General features: G+C 41.8%; 1 protein-coding gene across 3 annotated transcripts in view; it reads right to left on the reverse strand.

Annotated features, from left to right (window-relative positions):
• The window catches only part of dlc1 (DLC1 Rho GTPase activating protein), a 73,262-nt gene that overhangs the window by 34,498 nt on the left and 18,954 nt on the right, over positions 1 to 19,810 (reverse strand). For 2 of the 3 annotated variants that reach the window (XR_007112219.1, XM_047577504.1), the window contains exon 5: positions 17,930 to 17,963. Coding sequence is in view for 2 of the 3 variants with exons in the window: in XM_047577504.1 (XP_047433460.1) it covers positions 17,930 to 17,963 (34 nt within the window). In the remaining variant the exon portion in view is untranslated. Of the gene's footprint in view, positions 1 to 8,458; positions 9,186 to 17,929; positions 17,964 to 19,810 lie in introns of those variants that run through there. The other variant, XM_047577505.1, reaches the window with a different exon arrangement.

Below are 19,810 nucleotides of genomic sequence, written 5' to 3' on the forward strand. Positions count from 1 at the left end.
GAGGCAGTTAAGTCACCAGAGATGAGACCATTTTAATGGGGCACTAAAACGTGATTTAAGTACCCATCTGGAATAGATTCTTGTAGAATGTGGCTGTTTTACAGCTAATGACCAGTGACGAGACGTCACGCCACCATCTTCCTCTCATCTCACATCACCAGTCCTTATAGACTGTGTATCAGATGCACAGACAGACACTAAAACTCAGAGCTTTGCATGCTAAGTATTAGAAACATTATGATAAGTTCCCGCAGATCATATGAACATTAACATGGTTTCCCTGTCACTCAGTGGCCACACTCTGATTTCTGCCTCACATCCTTCCTTACAGGTGAAGACAGACGAGTGTGCGTAGAAGAGATGCCCAAACCTCCTTTAACACGAGTACAGTTCTCTCATCCTGTTCATTCATTCTCAGTATTTTTCTGTGTGCTGATGTTTATAAATGCACATACCAGATTTTATTCTTTTTATTCTCCACGTTCTTCCTATTTTCCTTCGTATTTTCAATCTACTTATTTTGGAAAACACCTATAGGTGGTTATCACTGATGCCTCAAGAAGGAAGAAGGTTCCAGGTTCGAGTCTATGCTGACTGGGGCATTTCTGAAGTTAGCATGTTCTCCCTGTGTCTGCGTGGGTTCTCGCTAGGTTCTCTGGCGTCCAGAGACATGCTCGTTAGGTTCATTGGTGATTCATTGGTCGTAGGTGTGAGTGTGAATGATTGTCTGTCTCTCTGTGTTAGCTCTGCAATAGACTGGAGACCTGTCCAGTGTGTACCCTGCCTCTTGCCCAATAACAGCTGGGGAAGGCTCCAGCCCCCCCACGACCCTCTAGAGGGCAGGTGGTTACAGAACGAAGGAACGGACGAAGAAGACCAAACTCTATGTTTTGCTACTGAGACGTTCCTGTCCTACCTGCAGCGTCTTTTGCCGCCAATCACAGGTGGCTGATGGCAGGAAGGTCGATACCGATCACAGGGTCTTTCTGAACTAATTCGAACTCATTTACATGAACGGAGAGCGGTACCAATAAGGAGTAAAAATATACATCGTACATACATCAGTACATCAGTATAGGATGGAGGACAGAAAAATAAATTCCAGTAGGCTAATAGAAGAAACCAAAACATCTATTTCTTGTCTACAATATGTCCTGCAGTACTACAAGGTTTTTATTAATCCACACTTGTGCTGCTCAGGCCAGAGCGAAAAAACTATGGAAAAAACTGTCTCTGTGTTCTGCTGTTCCAGTCCTAAATCCAGGACATCGTGAAGCAGACCACATATTGGGGGCATGAGTCCACTTTGAGTGTGTGCCAGGAAACTGTATCATTCATTGTATATTCTGACTGGCTTGTTTTTCTGATTCTCAGAGAAACACCAGCAACTGTTTACATAATACATGACTCAATCTAACTCAAGGTTAATTAAGACACTTCCTCATTTGCTTTCTTTCTCTCTGGTCCTCTTATCGACAGTACATGAACACTCTCTAACGCAGCAGAAAGCCTGCAGTATTGATTAAATTTCGCAAAGCACACTTTCCACGGTGACTCATGCTAATAAAGGAAGCTCTGTCCCTGCCAACAAAGCGGTACTGCTGGAAACAGCATTCACACATTTCTGCTGATGGAGGGAGTAAAGGTGTAGGAGTGGACCGGTCTGAAAGGCTGCGGTGTGAAATAAAACATTCTCAGGCGCAGAGGCCGGAGTGAATTCCATAGTGTGTGCAAATATTTGTGCAACCACTTTGGGAATCCCAAGTTTTGCCAAATCAGGAGTTCTGCGAGTGTCAGGTCTGCAAGGATTCGCTCTCCTTCGGCACACAATGTCAGTGGACACTTGAAATACAAAGCTTGTTGATCAGTTATGTTTAGCTGTTTGGGTCTGTGGGGGAGACAAGTGTGGGGGACTGCAGAGTTCAAGCATGGGCAGTGAACACGACAATGAGAAGTCAAGAGCGTGCATCAAGTGGGCTACTTGTGATCCTGCTGAATAGACCTCCCACTTGAGTCATGAGTCAGTCTAGAGAAACAGAAACCAAAGAAAAGTTTGAAAAGTAAATCGGGATTCTGCAGACTGAAACTGCGGCTACAAGCTCAGAAAAGAACTGAGCAAAATAACTGTTAATATTTATTAATAATTAAATGATATTTGTATGTGATGTTATCTTAAGGATAAAAGACGGTCAGCATAGCTCTTATGCTGCCCATGATCAAGAGTGTCTTCTTCTCTGAACTTTTTCTAGAGACTAAACCAACGAGAGATTTCTGGATCAATAAAACCGAGTGGGATCGTTTTAAAGCGAGTGTTGCGAGCGACACTGAGTAATTTAATGTGTTAGAAAGAGAAAGTGAGAAAAAAAAAAAAGCTGCAGGAGAGTGAGGCACGGTAGAACAAGCAAAGTAAACAAGTTTGGCGTGAGCTCGCAAGAGTCACTGAGTTTAGCAAAACATTCCAGAGTCTTCGAAACAAGCGGCCTTGTGAGGCAGAAACAAGTGGCCTTTAAATCAGTGGACAGGAACAGCGCTGAAGGTCTCTAATTCAATCATAAATATCTCAAGAGTGTTCACCTTAGCGCACCGGCACGTCAAGTTAAGTGACTGCTAGTCACGTTTTAATAGCAGGAAAGAATTAGTCAAAACAGCGCAGCAAAACCCAATAACCTGCGAGAGGACGATATGACTCCTACGGTGATTTCCACAATAAAACACACAGAACTAAAAATAATGTGATTATTTATTGCATTGAAAATATGTGAAACCCTCTGGAAACAAATAGTGTCATGTACTCCACATTTAAATTTACAGAAAGTCGTATAATGTTGGTATTTATTGTATTGACACAGGCTGTGGTTAATGTAGAAATCACATCTAAAAGACTGAGGCCACATCATCCCACGTAATTCACACAGTGGCCAGGCCAAACACAAGTCAGAAACAGTGGATTGATTGCTACTGGAGACATAAACAAAGCATTGAAAGAGTGCTCTGAAATCAGTGCAGTGCAGGCAAGCTCCAAGTTCTCTGATAAAATCCTACATTAAAAGTGACTAAATATAGTGGGAAAAACACTGAGTTTAAAAGATGAATACGATGAAATTTAAAGGTCCTGTATGTTGGGAGTGTACATGGAGTAATATTAAATCACCCTTCTATGCTGAAACTTGACTGGCATGTTGTATTATTTTAACGTCACATGGTATTTACTGCAAAACAAATAAAAACCACAGACCAGCAGGAAAGGTTGGATGAGGCAGAGGAAGAAAATACAGTATGTCCCTGGCACAAGTCCCACAGTCATGTCTAGTCGAGCTCGACGGCAATCTTATATAGTGTACACATGCAAGTGCTAACACAGAAAAAGGAGTGTGTGCATGCTTTTAGGTATTTTGCATTACTCACGCACGTTCACAACCGCACAAACAAACCCTTTACGACTCTCTCAGTAGTTTAAATGTGGCACGCTTTACTCATGAGACACATATGGACTTCAATAAAATCTCGGGAGGCACTTCACAGAAGACGATGGCCTACTTTTTTTTTTTTTTTTTTTTACATCCTCACGCCTGGAATGCGACGCAGGCACACATAGCACAGAGAGGAGCAGTTGATAAATTAATGAAAAGGTGCTATTTATAGGCAATCGAATTGAGCAGCGTGACCCAAATGTCGAGGCGTACGAAAACGTGTTGAAGATGAAACTGGCGCCCTATAAAGAAGAAGAGACGATTTGATGTGGGGAGGTAACATGTGATAGCAAACCTCGTGGAAAACAAGATGTAAATAGAAAACGTCTGTTTTTAAGGGGAATGCGCAGTCAGAACATACTCAGAGCACATACTGAGAGCAAGACCACAAACAGTTGTTGACAATAGATGTGTGCGCTGCTGACCAACAGCTCAACCAGAATCAAATGGACCTGATCTTGGTTTTTACCAGCAGTTAATTCTGTTTACAAGCTAAATCAGTGATTAAACCACTCTTTCATTCCATTCCTGCATTGACAGTATCTTGTTGAAGCTAATTTGTTACATGGTTGCCTGCTGCGTTTTCATTCAAAGAGATCTCCGCTGATGTCACAGTGGTGCGCCCCTTCTGACTTCCCCTTTGGGCGTCCTTCAAGCGTGAAATGGCTCTGCTGGGTCCCTGCGGAGTCCTGTGGGGCCACAATAGGCCCAGAACATCTGTGTGGTTTAACAGCAGGCAGGGTCTGAGCAGACCGGAACATGTCAGTGGACCTCCCACTGACCCACCCTTAAGACCCGTACAAAGGCCCGGTTGCCACTTAACAATGACACATTCATGCACAAGTAGGAGCACAAAGACACAAATGCACAGTTACACTCAGAAACCGGCACTTTAAGTGTATTAATTCCTTGCAGAGATCTTTCATTGTGTCTATTGTACTCAAGTGTAATCAGGCAAAAGAGCATTTTATGACCTTGAAGTGTCTCCCAGCTGCAGCACACTTCTTACAGTCCGTGTCTGATGAAAAATCTTGACTAAACCGGTGCAGGAAGTTCTGTTTTCTAACGCCATATTCCGAGCTGCTACAACACTTTTTACCAGTGGGTTACTTGTCGCTGTGTTGCCAGTTTCTACTGGTACAAGGCAGGTTTTTGTCTGCATGCGCCTGTGGCATCATGTGTGGTATAAAAAGGACCCACTCGTGCTCGCCAAGACGGATGGAGTGGCAGATTTGGAAGCACAGCTATGTTTGCTTCGTTTATTTTGGAGTTAAATCACGGCTCAGCGAAGACTTAGCAAAAGTACACACAGTCTGTGCTCTTTTTAATTAACTTAGTTGATGAAGTTACAGAAACTGGCTTCTGCTGTGGCGCAAATATCTGCCATAAAATATTTTCTGAGAAAGTAACTGTGAAAGTTAATGCATTTCATAAACAAGGAATGGGGCCAATGCATGACACACATAATGCCGCCTTAGCTGCGCCGTCTAATGTGATGTTCCTCTTAGCAAAAACCAAGTGAACCCACTTCACAGATCAGCCACAACATTACAACCACTGACAGGAGAAGTGAATAACGCTGACCATGTTGTGACAATTCAATGTTCCGCTAGGAAACATTTGTACCACGTTAGTGGAGATGTAACACCCACCTAGACCAGACCAGACACCCCCACCCCATAGTAATGACTTGATGGCAGCAGCCGTCCCCAGCAGGATGCAGCCTGACACAGACACAAACATAAAAACAGTTTAGGAACAACTCAAAAATACATGAAAAACAGCACAAGCTGTGTGACCTGGCCTCCAAATTCACTAGATCCAAAACTGGTCAAGGCCTCCACTAACATCCAGGACACAGGACGCCCTCAGAAGACTCATGTCCATTTTCTGATGAGCCACAACAGTTTCAAAGGCACAAGGGAGACATACACAACAGTAGGAAGGCAGTCATAATGCAATACCTGCACAGTGAATAGCTATAAGGCTTGATTTCTAAATAACACAAGTGGATATTAAGAAAAGCAGCTACGGATGAACATTTAACTGCATGAACAGTTATTATTTACGTATTTATATGCTTTCTGTGATGGTCAAGGGAGAGAGGAGAGACCCATACTCATGACTATAAGAGCTCTCATATCTTCTGTAACTCCACTTAAATATAGTTTAGCCCCCAGCATTTCTGCGATATTTGCCAAAACCTGATGATGATTTTTTCTTACAAAATATCTTTCACTGAATTTCTTAGTAAGTTGTAAGTCCAAAAAAGGTTCACAAACTCACACTTCCAGTACATATATGTATGTGTAAGTCCATCTGAGCAAAGAGTACAGATCGGAAATGATATTTGCTTCATGACATAGCTCTTGTGTGGAGTGAGGTAGGTCCTATGGATATAATTAAAGTGGATCTCAGTAATCTTATTAAGCTATTTGTTGAAACATTCTGAGCCAGGATGAAATTAACAAACTTAATACCCCTATTTCCTCACCTACACATGACTTCGGAAAATGGATTTATTTGCTAAGCTCTGGTCCTTATGTAACAGCGCTCGCCTTGGAGAATTATGATAGATATAATAAACTAATTAAAGCTCTTGGGAAATCCACCAGATGGAGACTAGAACTAGCCGTCACCATGAAATACATGATTACATCAGAAGTGGTGATACGTTATGAATGAGATTCTACATAAAATATGAACTTTCTGTAACATGGCCTTTAGAGAGACTGTTACACAACATCTGGGTGACGCAGACAGTGCAGATGACATGGAGGAGAAAAAATATATGTGTGCTGCTCATATGGTAACAGGTTCTGTACAGAGTAGCTGACGGATCAGAGCTCATCTGTCTTTTCATATTGGTGCTGATACTTGATGTTGGCGAGGGTTGTTGTGGATCTCAACGACTGCTGTGTAAGAGTTCAAATTATTTTTATAATGTACTGTAATAAATGGTGTTTAATCACAACTGAATCATAGTACAGTACTGTTACAGTACTAGAATGTAAAGTAGTGGATTTCACCTTTGATTCTAGTTCCCAATGAACCAAACAAAGACAATATTTGGTAGAAATATCTTTTCTTTTATCTGTCCCGATGCCCTTTGACGTCTTTGAACTATACCAAAACCTTGTAATGCGGAGCTGATTAATTTCAAGCACAGATTGTCTTAAATATAGTAATAAAACTTCTTGCAAATATATAGGTCACTTTATTAAAAAGGGTCTTTTTTTCTGTTTTCAGCAAGAGGAAACTGAAATTCTCAAAACTATTAATCATGTGCTGATGAAAGGGCTGAACAGCCACTCTTGTTTGCAGCCTCAGTGTTAAAGTATCTGTTACTGTCTTGTTGGAATGTCATACCTTTGGCCTAAAGGAAAGTATCAGCTTTGGCCTCTTGAAGTTCAATTCAGTGTGTCTGAAGAAGCTCTGTATGAAAGAGATATTTGATTCAAGGGGGTCCTGGGGAAAACAGCTCGATGAAGAAGTGATCTTCATCCACAACAGACAGTGTGAACAAAGAGTGTCAGATGGGCTTTGTGAGCGGATAAACCCGGAGTTCTTCAGCACATCTTTTCCCCCTTTAGCTGTAAACATGCTTAAATCTGTGATGTGATCATAGAGAGGACGAGGATGGGAAATGTCAACAAGGCTATTGAGTTTCAGGATGTGTGATGTTGCGCAGAGCTGACATGAGGTCCTTGAGAGCATGCCGTGAGTGTTATTAGCTAATGCACATGCGTCATCTAGGATCACATACCACGGTCATGTCACTGTCACGTGTCAGAGTAAATAAATATCAACATATAGTATTTGAGATGATTTTTCCAAGGCAGTTAAAGAGAGTTTTATCTCAAAGTGGTCAATTAGGCATGGACTATATTTTCAGGTTGAAAAATAGGTCAAGGGCATATTGAGTCAGTTTGGTTGGGACAATCTATGAATGTCTTGGTACAGTATGTTCTTGAACTTTATGGCCAAGAATGCACACGCATGATGTCATACACGCTCGTCATGATTTAATTACAGACACATCTGTGATTGAAAAAAGCCTCAGCATCCTGAAGAAAACATGCAAATAAAAAAAACGAGAAACTGGTGTCACACCAGAGGAGGTGTAATTAGATCTTGTCATAATTCTTTGGCCTACTTTTCCACTCCCCCCTCTTTCATGTAGGACAGTGAGTTATGTGGCAACCGCCTGAAACATCCTGGACAGTGTGTGTCAGTGGATATTTATCACCTGGTATCTTCACTTCAATAGGGAGGTTAGGCCACAGGGCACTGACCTCTGGATTCATTGGGAAAACGGTGTGTCGTCCTTTGAAAAGAGGCACAACAGCACCTGGACCGACTTGGAAATTGCGAGAGATTTCAAACTGTCAATTGGACCGCTAAAGAAGGATCAAACATCTCTTAAAAACACTTTGAAGTGGCCTGAACTTCCCCAGCCAACATCCCTCCAGAGCATCTATATTAATGCATTCTCTTTGCTGCTGACCTCATATGATAGAGGACTTTCTGTATTATTTAAGAGAGCTGGATGTCTATTCTAATGGACTTCTCTGTGTGTGTAACCACCTCATTAGTAATACATGGACCACACCAGGTCTCAGGCAACTGTGGTGGAAGCAGGTGAAATAGGAAATGACAACTCTGGACAGTTGGAGTCTAGCAGACAGGAATACGCATCCACTTACCAAAAATACAGATACAAAACACAAAATATGACACAACCCTGGAAGAATCCTCACAAAATGGGCCAAGAAACATCTGAAATCAGCACCACACCCATCCATCCATCATGTGCTAGCAATCTCTTGATCTATTGATCTGTTTTGCAGCCTTGCACCGAGACAGTGACGGTGCAGTTTTGCCGAAACTGATGCTGTGCATCTTGTAAAGGGATCCAAAACTTTGAATGCAAACATCAAAAAAAACACGAATTCTCTGGCATTTCAGGCAATGCTTTCGTCACTTACCTGCCAGCCTACTCTCTCGAGCGGGTTTGCTGAGCATATCCAGGGCTCTGGAGGTAGAGGACCTGATGTGGTCACTGAAGGACCTCTGCAGCAGCAGCAGCCTCATGGAGCGAGACATGACGACGAGCATCCGCCTAAACCTAAACTTACCTACGTCAAAGTCCTACCTTGTCCCAACGTCTGGTTCTGATTTTAGATTTTTGTGCGTTGTGTCAGTTCCACATTTTTCCTCCGATCCTGATTTATGTGCCCGATCGACGTCTGCACAGTCGGTCAAAACGTACATCAATCTGGCTCTGTACTATCCTCTGTAGTGGTTTGGTTTCTGCCTCCCGCTTTTACTCTGTTCTGTTCGGACTGTACCCTCCCGTCTGCTGCAGCGAGCATCAGTGCGGTAACTGCTGGGACACATCCAGGCAGTGCTGCAATGCTCTCATATTCTATTCTGCCAGTGTGCGCGTGTGTATATACGCTGTATGTGTGTAACTGTGAGTAAGTGCTTTCTGACACAAGCTCCAGTACTCTCAACGAATTTCTGAGTGCTTTAGAGTCACGACTATTATTTCATCTCACATCCCTTTTTTTTTTTTAGCGTCTCGTCTTTTTCACCTTCCTTTTCACATCCACTCTATTTACACCTGCCCTGCCCTGTCTAGACACATGGAGCATCAATGCCAGTTATATAACCCATTGCCAAGGCACCCTGCTTGTTATCAGGTCCCACCTGTCCTTGGCTGCAAACAGCTTAATACTTCACAGGACTCAAAACAAAAGACAGGAAGGGAGATGATGAAGGGGTGTAGGATTAAGTTTGACTCATTCGAACACAGTAACAGGACAATAGGATGATTGCCAGAAATAACCAATAGTGGAAAACACTAGAGGAATTTCCCAAAAGGACATAGAGAGAAATGTCAACTTGCTCTTAACCCCTGGTTTTTCCCTCAGTCAATAGTCACTTTCCTCAGTCATACATGAGTTTACTGTAAACACAGCATGGTTAGACGAGTGCCTACAGGAACATATGCTCAAGAACATACCGCCGGCTACTGAACAAGGCACATGAACTGTAAACCTTATGTAACAAAACTTAAGCTACTGACACTGACAAAAAAAAACAAAAAAACAACACAATGGAATCCATTACTTATACTGCGCCTGGGTTGATCGGATAATGCAGATTTAGCGTCTATTAAGCAAGTCCAAATCTCCTCGGGGTCTGTGTGAATGCTTAGTCATTGGATCACGAATGAAAAAAATAAAAGAGCAGCAACGTGATTAGTGAAGCTTTAATAACGCTGTAGATGTGTTGGAATATAACGTTTTGAAATATATATTTCCATTGCAGATCAAAAAAGATCATTGCTGCTCTTAATTATTAATATGCATTTTAATAATGTACGCAGGCTTTACAAGTTCAGTTAAAGACATAAGAAGACATGTATAATGAGCTGTATATTTTTAAACTGACTACATTTTTTTTCAACTCTAGGGAGCTTTTAAGTTTGCGACTTTATTATTTTTGTTTTCCAGCTACAACAAGAAGTCACCACAGCAAACTACACATGGACCAAGTTAACTACACTGAAGTTAGTGGTCGCAGTGAACACACAGCTAAGGAGCCACATATTTCCCTTAGGGGTTGGATAAAACACATGTGATAGCTAAGATGAGAGAGACTATGTGACCAGAACGGTTGATAGTTAACACATCTGCTACATAAAGTTCATTTCAATTATATTATACAATAAGCTACTTTAAGTGTGTGTTTTGTTCTGGTCAAGAACATATGTTCTAGTGCAGGTTAAGTTAATCATTACCTGAGTGTGTGAGTGTATACTGTGCAGCTGTAAGCAGGACGTGCCGTTTAAACCACCCTCCATTAAATTCCACACTGAGCTCACACTTGAGTAAATCAGCCAGTCGGGCTGATTGCTCCAGCAAGTGAAGGTAATGTAACCGGCATTGGCTTATTGCAGTCTGCTGATAGCATTGTGCTCATCACGGCCAATTGACTTTACGGGCTCTCAAGGTTTGCTGAGACTGATAAGGCTGTATTCCCGCGTCTTTCGTTTTTTCACAACCCTTTAGCCCGTACCTCTGCAGCTGTCTTATGACATGTTTAACGGCATTGTAAATGCGGATTAGGATGCGATACCGAAAAAACAAACGTCCCACGAAAGCATCACATTGTCCCTCACTCGTGCACCTATACGACTTGCCGTGATATCTGGATCAAATTATTGTTTTCGCGCACATGAGTGAGTGTGCGTTTACTCCAGGACGCTCAAATGCAAAGCCATCTGGGTCAGTGTTCGTATCACGACAACATATCAGTGTACTTTCCCTCTCTCTGTGATAAGGGGGCAATATGCAGACTGTAACCTGGATATGAGGGAAAATGTCCTGAAGGGTGCTGGAGGAGGGATGGTCAGGGAAAACAATGGAGTTCTCATACCTCAGGAAGGAGTGCCTTGCCAACTGCTCCCTCTGTCAAACAAGTCAACTGTGTGTCAGGAGTGTGTACCTACATGTAGCTCCGCGGAGCAGAGGCAGAGGAGTGTTACCTGCCAACATACTGACCCAGAAATGGAGACGGGGGAGGTGAGGTGAGGGGAGGGAGGGGGGACTTCAAACAGTGTATATAAACAGTATGTGAGGGTCCACCATCAAAACGTCTGCAAGAAACAATGAACCGCTCAGTTCTTTACAGCACAGCCAAAAATGTGTCTGTTACTTGAAGCATGTATGTGTGGGTGTGCCTGAGTGTGACTCTAATTGTGTGTACGCTCCTTTGATGTGACCATCTACTTCAGGTCTTACTCTATCAATCAAACAAACTGTCTGCCCCACTTTCTTGTAATGACTCCTGTCTCACTATCTGATACCTCCGTACACCTTGTTAATTGGTGCATGATGCTTCCAGCTAGATATAAAACAACCCGACACCTTCAGATATCACATATCCCGCATATAATTTATTCCAACAACATCTCTGTCTACTGTTGATGATCTGCCTCCCTGACGGCCAAAAACGGGGAATAAACCAGCCAAGGAGTGACAGGCCCTGCTGAGCCAGGGCTGATTCATTAGCCTGAGGACAGCATGGGTACCTCACACCATCATCACTGGGAGATTTACAATCCCCTGGCTACGGATGAATGTTCTCACTAGATGATTTCCCATGAAGAATAGTTTGAACGTCAGTGCTACAAGAAAAGTGTAAAGGGAAAGAAAATACCTCCCGACGTATTTTCTTTTTTATTTGGAGGAAATAAACGACTCAGGCAAAAGATATTTCTTCTATTTTTTTAGTTTTACTTTCAATTACAAAGCCCTAAAGCCACATTGTTATGTATGGATTTTGTTCATATAGTGTTTTAAACCTGATGATTTGCAGAGTAAGTGTTCAGTGCCACAGGAATAGTGGATTCTTTGTGTAGCAAGACGGAAAGAGAAGGTGTGGAGCTTCTTGAAGACGTTTCACCACACATCCAAGTAGATTCTTTAATTATCCAGCTCTCAAAAACTAAAGAAGCTATTTGGATAAGAGGTGAAATGTCTCTACAAGTCCAGCTGCTCTTGTTTTCATTTTTTTGGCTATACCTTCCCAGACACAGCTGTATCTTCCCCCAACTGTAATCAGGTATTAAGGTGCCTTTGTAACACTTATTGTACCTTTCTATAAATACCCTAGGTAAGAATTCATAAAATGTGAAAATAAAATGAGATGTAAAATCCAAATCTTGTTCAATACAAATAGGAACGAAAAAATATATTGCAAATGGAAATAAAAAGGCTATTTAACCTTTGTGATTAAATAAACAATAATTTATCTCCATACCTACAGTCACAGCTACAAACCAAGCTGCATGTACAAAACGCAAATTCATGATTCTCATGTTCAGTGCTCAACAAAAGAATCACATCTGCTAAAAAGCTAAACCAAGATTCATGACAAAGTGTCTCTTCGTGCTTCTTTTTTTAGGACAGGGGAGACTTTTGTCTTTGTAACTCAGTGAGTTCAGCAAGCTGAGTTCCTGTTGTAAATTCCCCTTCATGCAGAGGTTTCCTGTTCAGATCCATAGCTGAGGAGATGCACAAAGGACAAGCTCTCAAAACTCATTGACTCAGTGATTCTTTCTGTGACAAGACTGGTATTCTGAGGGGGTTTTCACACCACAACACAACAGTGTGCAAAACATCAAACACAATTCTTAAATTCCTTACATGTCTACGCATCATATAAGAATGAGGGATTAGGATAGAATCTGTGAATGTATTCACCTCAAAGTTGGAAGTGTGAAATGAACTCCATTATGTTATATCACTAGTCTCCACACAGGAAGCAAGCGAGAGCGTGTCAAATGGGAGGGAAGCAGGGGAGATGTTTAGGGCAGGGGTTTGTTGAGGCTGGTGCAGATGGACAGGAGAGGCCAGGAATGTGACCTTGCACAAACACAGACTCCTGTACTGGGTATGGAGTGGTGGCAAGAACATTGGATAAGACAGACTCAATCAAAGAGCTGATTAACAATCAGTCATGAGCTGGTTCCACTCTGAAAGAACTTCATTACATCTGTCTAAGCTTGTTCTCTATCAAGAGCAATTAAGGGTCACGTAGCCGCAGGAAAGTAGCACAAGTCACAAATTAGATAAGCGAGCAATTAAGTGTGAATGTTGGCTGATTTTACTGTGGTATTTTCTAAATTAACTGGAAACCGGTGTGGAAATGTGTCTGGTTTGAGGACTGGAGCCAACAAGCTCAGTCACAAGTTTTGTAGGGGAACAGGGGTTCTTCTCATCATCTAAAAGGATTCTGTTATTTGTTTGCCCTCATAGCTAAGCCTGGCAGATTGTCATCACAGCACTGTTATCTATTCAAGGAACAATTCAACAAAGCAAAAAATGCACTTACTTGCATTTGACCAAAATTAGATGAAGGGTTTCACTAACTTGTCATGTTTACACTTCCATGGCCTGATGGTCATAGATCCATATTTAGCAAACACGAGAAACGCTGAGTGTTTTAACTGATTAAAAAACAAACACTAAATGTGAAATAAGAAACTATTTAACAACATACTGAAGTTATCTTTTTTAAGAGGATAACATTGGTCAATGCTCAAGTCAGGTTCAGTTTTTTCAGTCAAAACCTAAAAATAGGAGTTAGGAAAGGAGACTGCCTGAGTCCATTGCTGACTGCTGTAAGCAAGTCAATAAGACAAAATAAAAACATAAAAGGAATAAAGGATGAAGGGGAGGGCCCAAGCTGCACCTCTAACCAGCCTCCTCTGTGTTTGTTGGGTTTATTATGTTCATGTATGAATGTCAAATAAGACATTTGTTCCAAAAAAATAGGAAGAATCAATGTGCTTTAAATACCAATAAGATTACTCACCTTCCCAGAAAGAATGATGACTATGAGGGAAACAAAGGATAAAACGGAAGGAAACTAAAAGATAGCTAGACAGAAATGATGAGACAACTCCTGAATGTCAGGGAGCTCCACCCACGTAGGATCCAACTGAGGGTGTTTAACCACATTCAGCTTCCAGTCCAGGTAAAAGGTCAAGCTTTAACCCCGCTGTTGGTCGGCTGCCCATCATTGTGTTTGGTATTCCCAGTAGTTTATATTTAGATCAGCCAAGTACAGCGTGGTGTCTCTAACCTCAACTACAAGGGGAAAAAAAGAAAAGGCAGACCATTCTTGGAAGCAGGAATCTCTCAAGTGTATTGTTGACAAGCTCTAATGGAGAAGAGAACAAGTGAGAGAGAGAGCTAGACAGACAGTTACACAGTGAGTTGTGTACATGTCGTAAGAGGAAGAGTTGACATGCTGATGCCGGTTGCTTAACAAGCGGCATGTGCTGTCAGGATCATTAAGATAAAACAAAATGTCCTGAAATGTGCCACCAATGGTAGTGTGACAAAGATTCCCATGTTTACTAAAGTCAAAGTGTTTATAGCTATGTTTAAGTTTGTTTAAGCCTGCCTTTAATTATCCAGAACAATGGTCTTCGTTTGATGTGAGGCTCGGGATGAGTTCTGACAGCTGGTTTCATTTAGGTTCTGGTCCGTGTTAAACACTGTAATACCTGGATTCATTTTATTTTAGTCAACAAACCTCTTACCAAGACGGTTTTGGTCTCATCAGAGAATAGACATGGGTCTTCTGAGGGTGTCCTGTGGTGTCTGGTAACAGGATGTTGTTAGTGGGGGTCTTTGACTGAAAGGAGAGACATCTGGAGGAACTTGATCAGTTTGGGATCAAGTGAATTTGGAGGTCAGGTCAACACCTTGTACTGTTTTTCATGTTTTTCTGAGATGTTCCCAAACTATTTTTGTGTGTGTCTGTGTCAGGCTGCATCCTACTGTGGACGACTGCTGCCATCAAGGAGTGTCATTAAAATGGGGGTGGGGGTGTCTGGTCTGGTGTAGGCAGGTCTAAAATGTTCTCAGCAGAACATTGAATTGTCAATGTGATTTACTTCTCCTGTTAGTGGTCATACTGTTATGCCTGATCAGCGTATATAATGTATGTGGTCACTCATTTTAAGACAGTCGCTACATAAAATAATAGAACTAACAAAGACGGAGCTTAAATCAAAAGAAAAGGTAAGATTTTATAACCATGCTTAGTATGAACTAAATGCTTAGGACAGATATGACTCTTCTCTAGAGGATGCAGTCAATTCTCCCAGTTAAATAATTTAACAATTTTACTAAGATCTGAACGTTATAGTACTGAATTGACAGTATCTTTGTGCTTGTATCTACAGGCTATCACGTAAAGTTAAATCTATGTAAAACTTTATGCTGCAGTAAGTTCTGCCTTTAGTTACAGGCGAATGTTAAAGATAACAACATGTAATGACCTATTCAGTTCAGTCAGATGATCTGGTGACGCTGATTTGCAAGGAAATTTCAGAAATTGGTAATAAAGTTTGCCTGGATGATGTAAGAAAAGTTTCTCTAAATTTGCCACACTGACTCTACTCTTCACAATGAGTGACCTTAAAATCCCTAACGGGCAGTTCCCAACTATCAGCTACCAGTCACAGATACAATAACAAACTAATGTCTGGGTGTGAATCGACTGGAAAGACTTAACGAAGGTGTTGGTTAGACACACTGAAAAGAAACATGCTATATAAAAACTTAACCCTGTAAATTATCTGCCACAGAGGAGAGCATCTGGAAATAATGAGAAGTCAGGTCTTCCTTTTCTTCCTCCTTCTTAATCTTCCCTTCACCATGTTGTCACTCGCACAAGGTAAACCTGTTAACTTCCTGTGTAAGAGGATGTGAGCTCAAATTACGAAACAAGCTGCCTCTGGAGATAAGCACACAGAGCGACGCTCGACTCTTTCATTGAGCATAAATAATGTCTACGTTCTGCAAACCTGACTGACCACCGCGCTACTGAAAAAAGAGACGTTAAACTGATGAACTGACCGCAATCTGACAAACTTACATGTACGGCTCAGAGTTTTCAGTTTGGCCAACTTCCTCGTTGCCCATCTGTTTTCTCCATTTGAACCGTCTGGACTTGAGAAGATAACCAGGACTAAGATGTTTAAATTTTCGTTATATATTCTCACCCTGCTACCTTGCAACAGCTAAAAACACTCAAATCCTATAAACGACAGACAAAACACATAATAGTATGTAGAAGATAAAACAAACCTATGTCCCTCGAGTCCCCTACAGTATTTAAAGTTTCTCAACAACATACCACACACATCAGATCTTCCATCGCATAAGTAAGTATAATCAAAACACGATAAGGACGGTCACGCAAACCTGTTGCATGACTATCCTTATCATCTTCAGATGGCATGTAGTATGGAATGACTTATAGCGCTATGCTCCCTTGGACGCCCTGTAAAAGTCATCCCAGGAGCTCTGCAGCGGTAAACATTTGGCCTTTGTGCTCAGGAAAGTCGTGACACTGACCACTCACTAAGGTACAGCCAGCGCCGCAAGGAGGTCATCAACTGCACCATTAGACAGAGCAGGCTGTGGAAAACTCTGGACGAACACTGGTGTGCCTTTCTGTTGTCACAGTGACAGTAAAATTAACCATGAATGAGCCGCCTTTCATGGCAGCGCAGCAGCAGGAGCCTTCAGGGCATGGTGTGTGATGTAACACTGTCACAAATGTGTCATTCCCAGGGGCTTAAATGGTGGCGATACAGAGAGGGCTTTGAAGTGTCACAATGAACACTGGGCTTTGTGCTTCCCCAAAACTCTGCCAACTCCCGCCCGTACCCCCACAACCCAACCCCAACCCCAACCCCCCCCCCCTTCACCAAGAGTCCTGGGTTCTATCACACAGACGCAGAGATGGAGGTTACATAAGATGCTCACAAGGAGTAAAACTGATTAAGAAAAGTGACCAAGAATGTTTGGCACTGTCCATTTTTGCAAGCTTCGGCCTCCTTGTTAAAAAGAAAAGAGAAGAAAAATTGGAGTGTTTGCAGTGGGCCCTCTGCCAAAAGGTAGCACTCTTGTATGCACATTACGCACTAACAGCTTCTACACATTTCCCATGAAAGGTTTTCCGACAGTGACGGTAATTAGAGGGAGAGACGCGGCAAGAGTGAACGAGGCGTCCCATCAGGCTCTGAGACAGCGGGGGGCGATATGAAAGCCTCGTCCCCAAGTCCAACCACCTCCCCGGTATTGTTTACCCGCGAACTGACGACACGGGGGGGTGTTTAATGAACACACTCCCCTGCTGTCCGTCTGAAAGTGGGTCTGTCCATCCATAGTTTCCTGATGACCCTGTGCATTTTCAGCAGACTGCTGACAGAGAGGTCGGAGCCAGAGTGAAGAGGGAGCAGTCGCTACAGATTGAGTTTGTTCTTTCAATCGATTCACAGCAAAGTGTACAAAGTGGATGACAGTGAGCATAGCAAAGTAATGACATAACAAACTGATACAGAGAAGCCTATTCACAAAGAGAACGTCATGAGGACTGACAACCGGATGGATGATACTAAGCAAATATTTCAAGTTCAGCTCAGGAATATTCATATGTCTGCTTGTATATGGACAGATTTACAATCTTTAGACTACACTGGAAAGCTTCTTCCTCTGAACACTGAGGAGGGAGACTGAGAAATGGGGGTAAAAGGTAAATAAAGGAAGGGTTCAAAAGTTTGGGGCTTCAGACTCGACATCCAGTCTGGTTCTTATCTCTGAAAGGCGACAGACTTGATTTTTTAGTAGATGAGTCTAGGATCTTATCTGCACTTGCATCCAGTGTCTCACAGAAGCAGAACCTGCAAACCCCTCCCCCTGTCAGTCCTGAATGGCCATTTGTTGTGACCACCGGACTAGATTTCCAGTTAAAAAAAAAAAAAACAGCCAAAGCTTCAACTGCATCATCACTGTCAACGTTCCTTAATCTACCGAGTCATAAACACATTGAATGAGAGTGGGAGTAAAACAGAAAGGACTCACCGGCTTTTTCTTTCTCATGAACAACCGTGGTGCTCTGGGAAAAAGAGAAAAAACAAAACAGATTATAGTTGAGATAGCTTTGTTATGGTGTTATGGCATTTGATTCCATGCAGCGATTAACACTCATACGGTAAAATCCCTCAATCCCCCTAGGACTCTTTAAACATTCTTAAGTAAACGTAGAACAATGTGCTTGAGTCATGAAATGAAGAAGCAGAAGCCAGCGGTGGAAAGACAGTAGGACAGTTTAATTAGTTGTTGAAGAAAGTATCTTATCAGGCAAATGCATTAAACAAAAAGACCTTGGAGGTATGCATATCCATTGGTTTGGCTCATATATGATACTATAGTGTTCCTTACACTAAATATGTGTTTATCCACAGTTACCACCACTATCGCAGTATAGTCTTACCATAATATTGCACTAAATGGAGAGTACAGTTACACCAATATGACACCAGAGACACCAGGAATGTATCTGCTAAAATGCGACGTGCATAGTTCTCTGATGTGTGCACGTAATAAATGATCACAGCTGATATCAAGCCCACCAGAGACTTCTGAACAAATATCACATCATTACAAGCAGGAGAACACAACACTTTCCTGGGAGTCAGTGTTGATTCAAGTCTGGAGAGACATTACTGATAAAATCAGCTTAATTCCTTCTTTGGAATTGTTGCATTTTAGGAAAATACCACTGATTCAACATAGGTTAAAAAAAAGGAAAAAATAGAGTAGTTGTCGGTCAGTTCAGTGGTAAAGTGTGTGTGTGTGTGTGTGTGTGTGTGTGTGTGTGTGCAGGGCAGCAGTGGGTTGGAATGCAAAGGTCTTTCTTGCCACTGACTTTTGACCTCGAGGTCCTTGGCTGATCTCCACACCCTGACCTGTTTTAATCTACACTCCCCTGGAAGAAATCAGCCTTAGTAAGAAGGACAATTCTTACAACACACTCGCTTTGTCCACATTTTCTGTGAGACAACTTCACCTCCCGGTATCTCTATCAAGATAAATCTGATCTTTTTTGTTTTGCTAGCTTTGCACTGAATACCATCACACTGTAAAACAAGAGCATGGCAGGAGTTGTATTCTAGGTAGTGGGGGCAGCTGTGGTTGGACTCCCAGGACTGATAGGAAGAAAAGTTTGAGAGTGGAGGGAATGAGTGCAAAACATTTGGGTCAATCAAATTTCTACTTCTTCTAAAAACTAGCAACTTTAAACCTCATTAATTTATTTAATAGTTAATTGAATTCTTATGTATTTTATGTTATGTGTAATATTTTCCAAGAATTGCCTGTTAAACTTCACAAAAGCCTAGAACATAAATGTCTGCAACACTGTAAGACATTTTGACCTGGACTATGCTTTCCTGTACACCCTACTGTAAATATATATATAAGAAAAAGATTATACTTATCCCTTATCATTCCTGTATCACACCTATGTTTGTGAAGTATGCTCCTTTGTTAACATACTGAGTCACAAACCTGCTTGGCTAACACATAAGCTGCAGTTTTCCATAACCCAGCACTGTGCTTGTGCCTCTATGTTACTTTGCATTGTGACTAATACATTTATCTGCTAACATCTGTGCAGACCTTGCATAAGACGTGATTTTAGCAGGGACTAATTCTCACCGGCATTACGCAGATCTCGCTGTGGAATTCCATTATTTCCAGAAATTTACCTACGGTGACACACGCCGCACACAAATCTGATTAACACAAGTCCCGGGAATGTCTTGTTTGGTTAATTGCTTGTGGGTGGTAAAAAGAGAGCGCGGTGTCCATGTTTTTTTTTACTTTCACAATCAGAAAGTGCTGAGATAAAAGAAAGAAACGTTTTTTTTTTTTTTTCTTTTTCCACTTTATGATGAGCCA

This window comes from Mugil cephalus, chromosome 2 (genome assembly GCF_022458985.1).
Source record: "Mugil cephalus isolate CIBA_MC_2020 chromosome 2, CIBA_Mcephalus_1.1, whole genome shotgun sequence".
Classification (NCBI taxonomy): domain Eukaryota; kingdom Metazoa; phylum Chordata; class Actinopteri; order Mugiliformes; family Mugilidae; genus Mugil; species Mugil cephalus.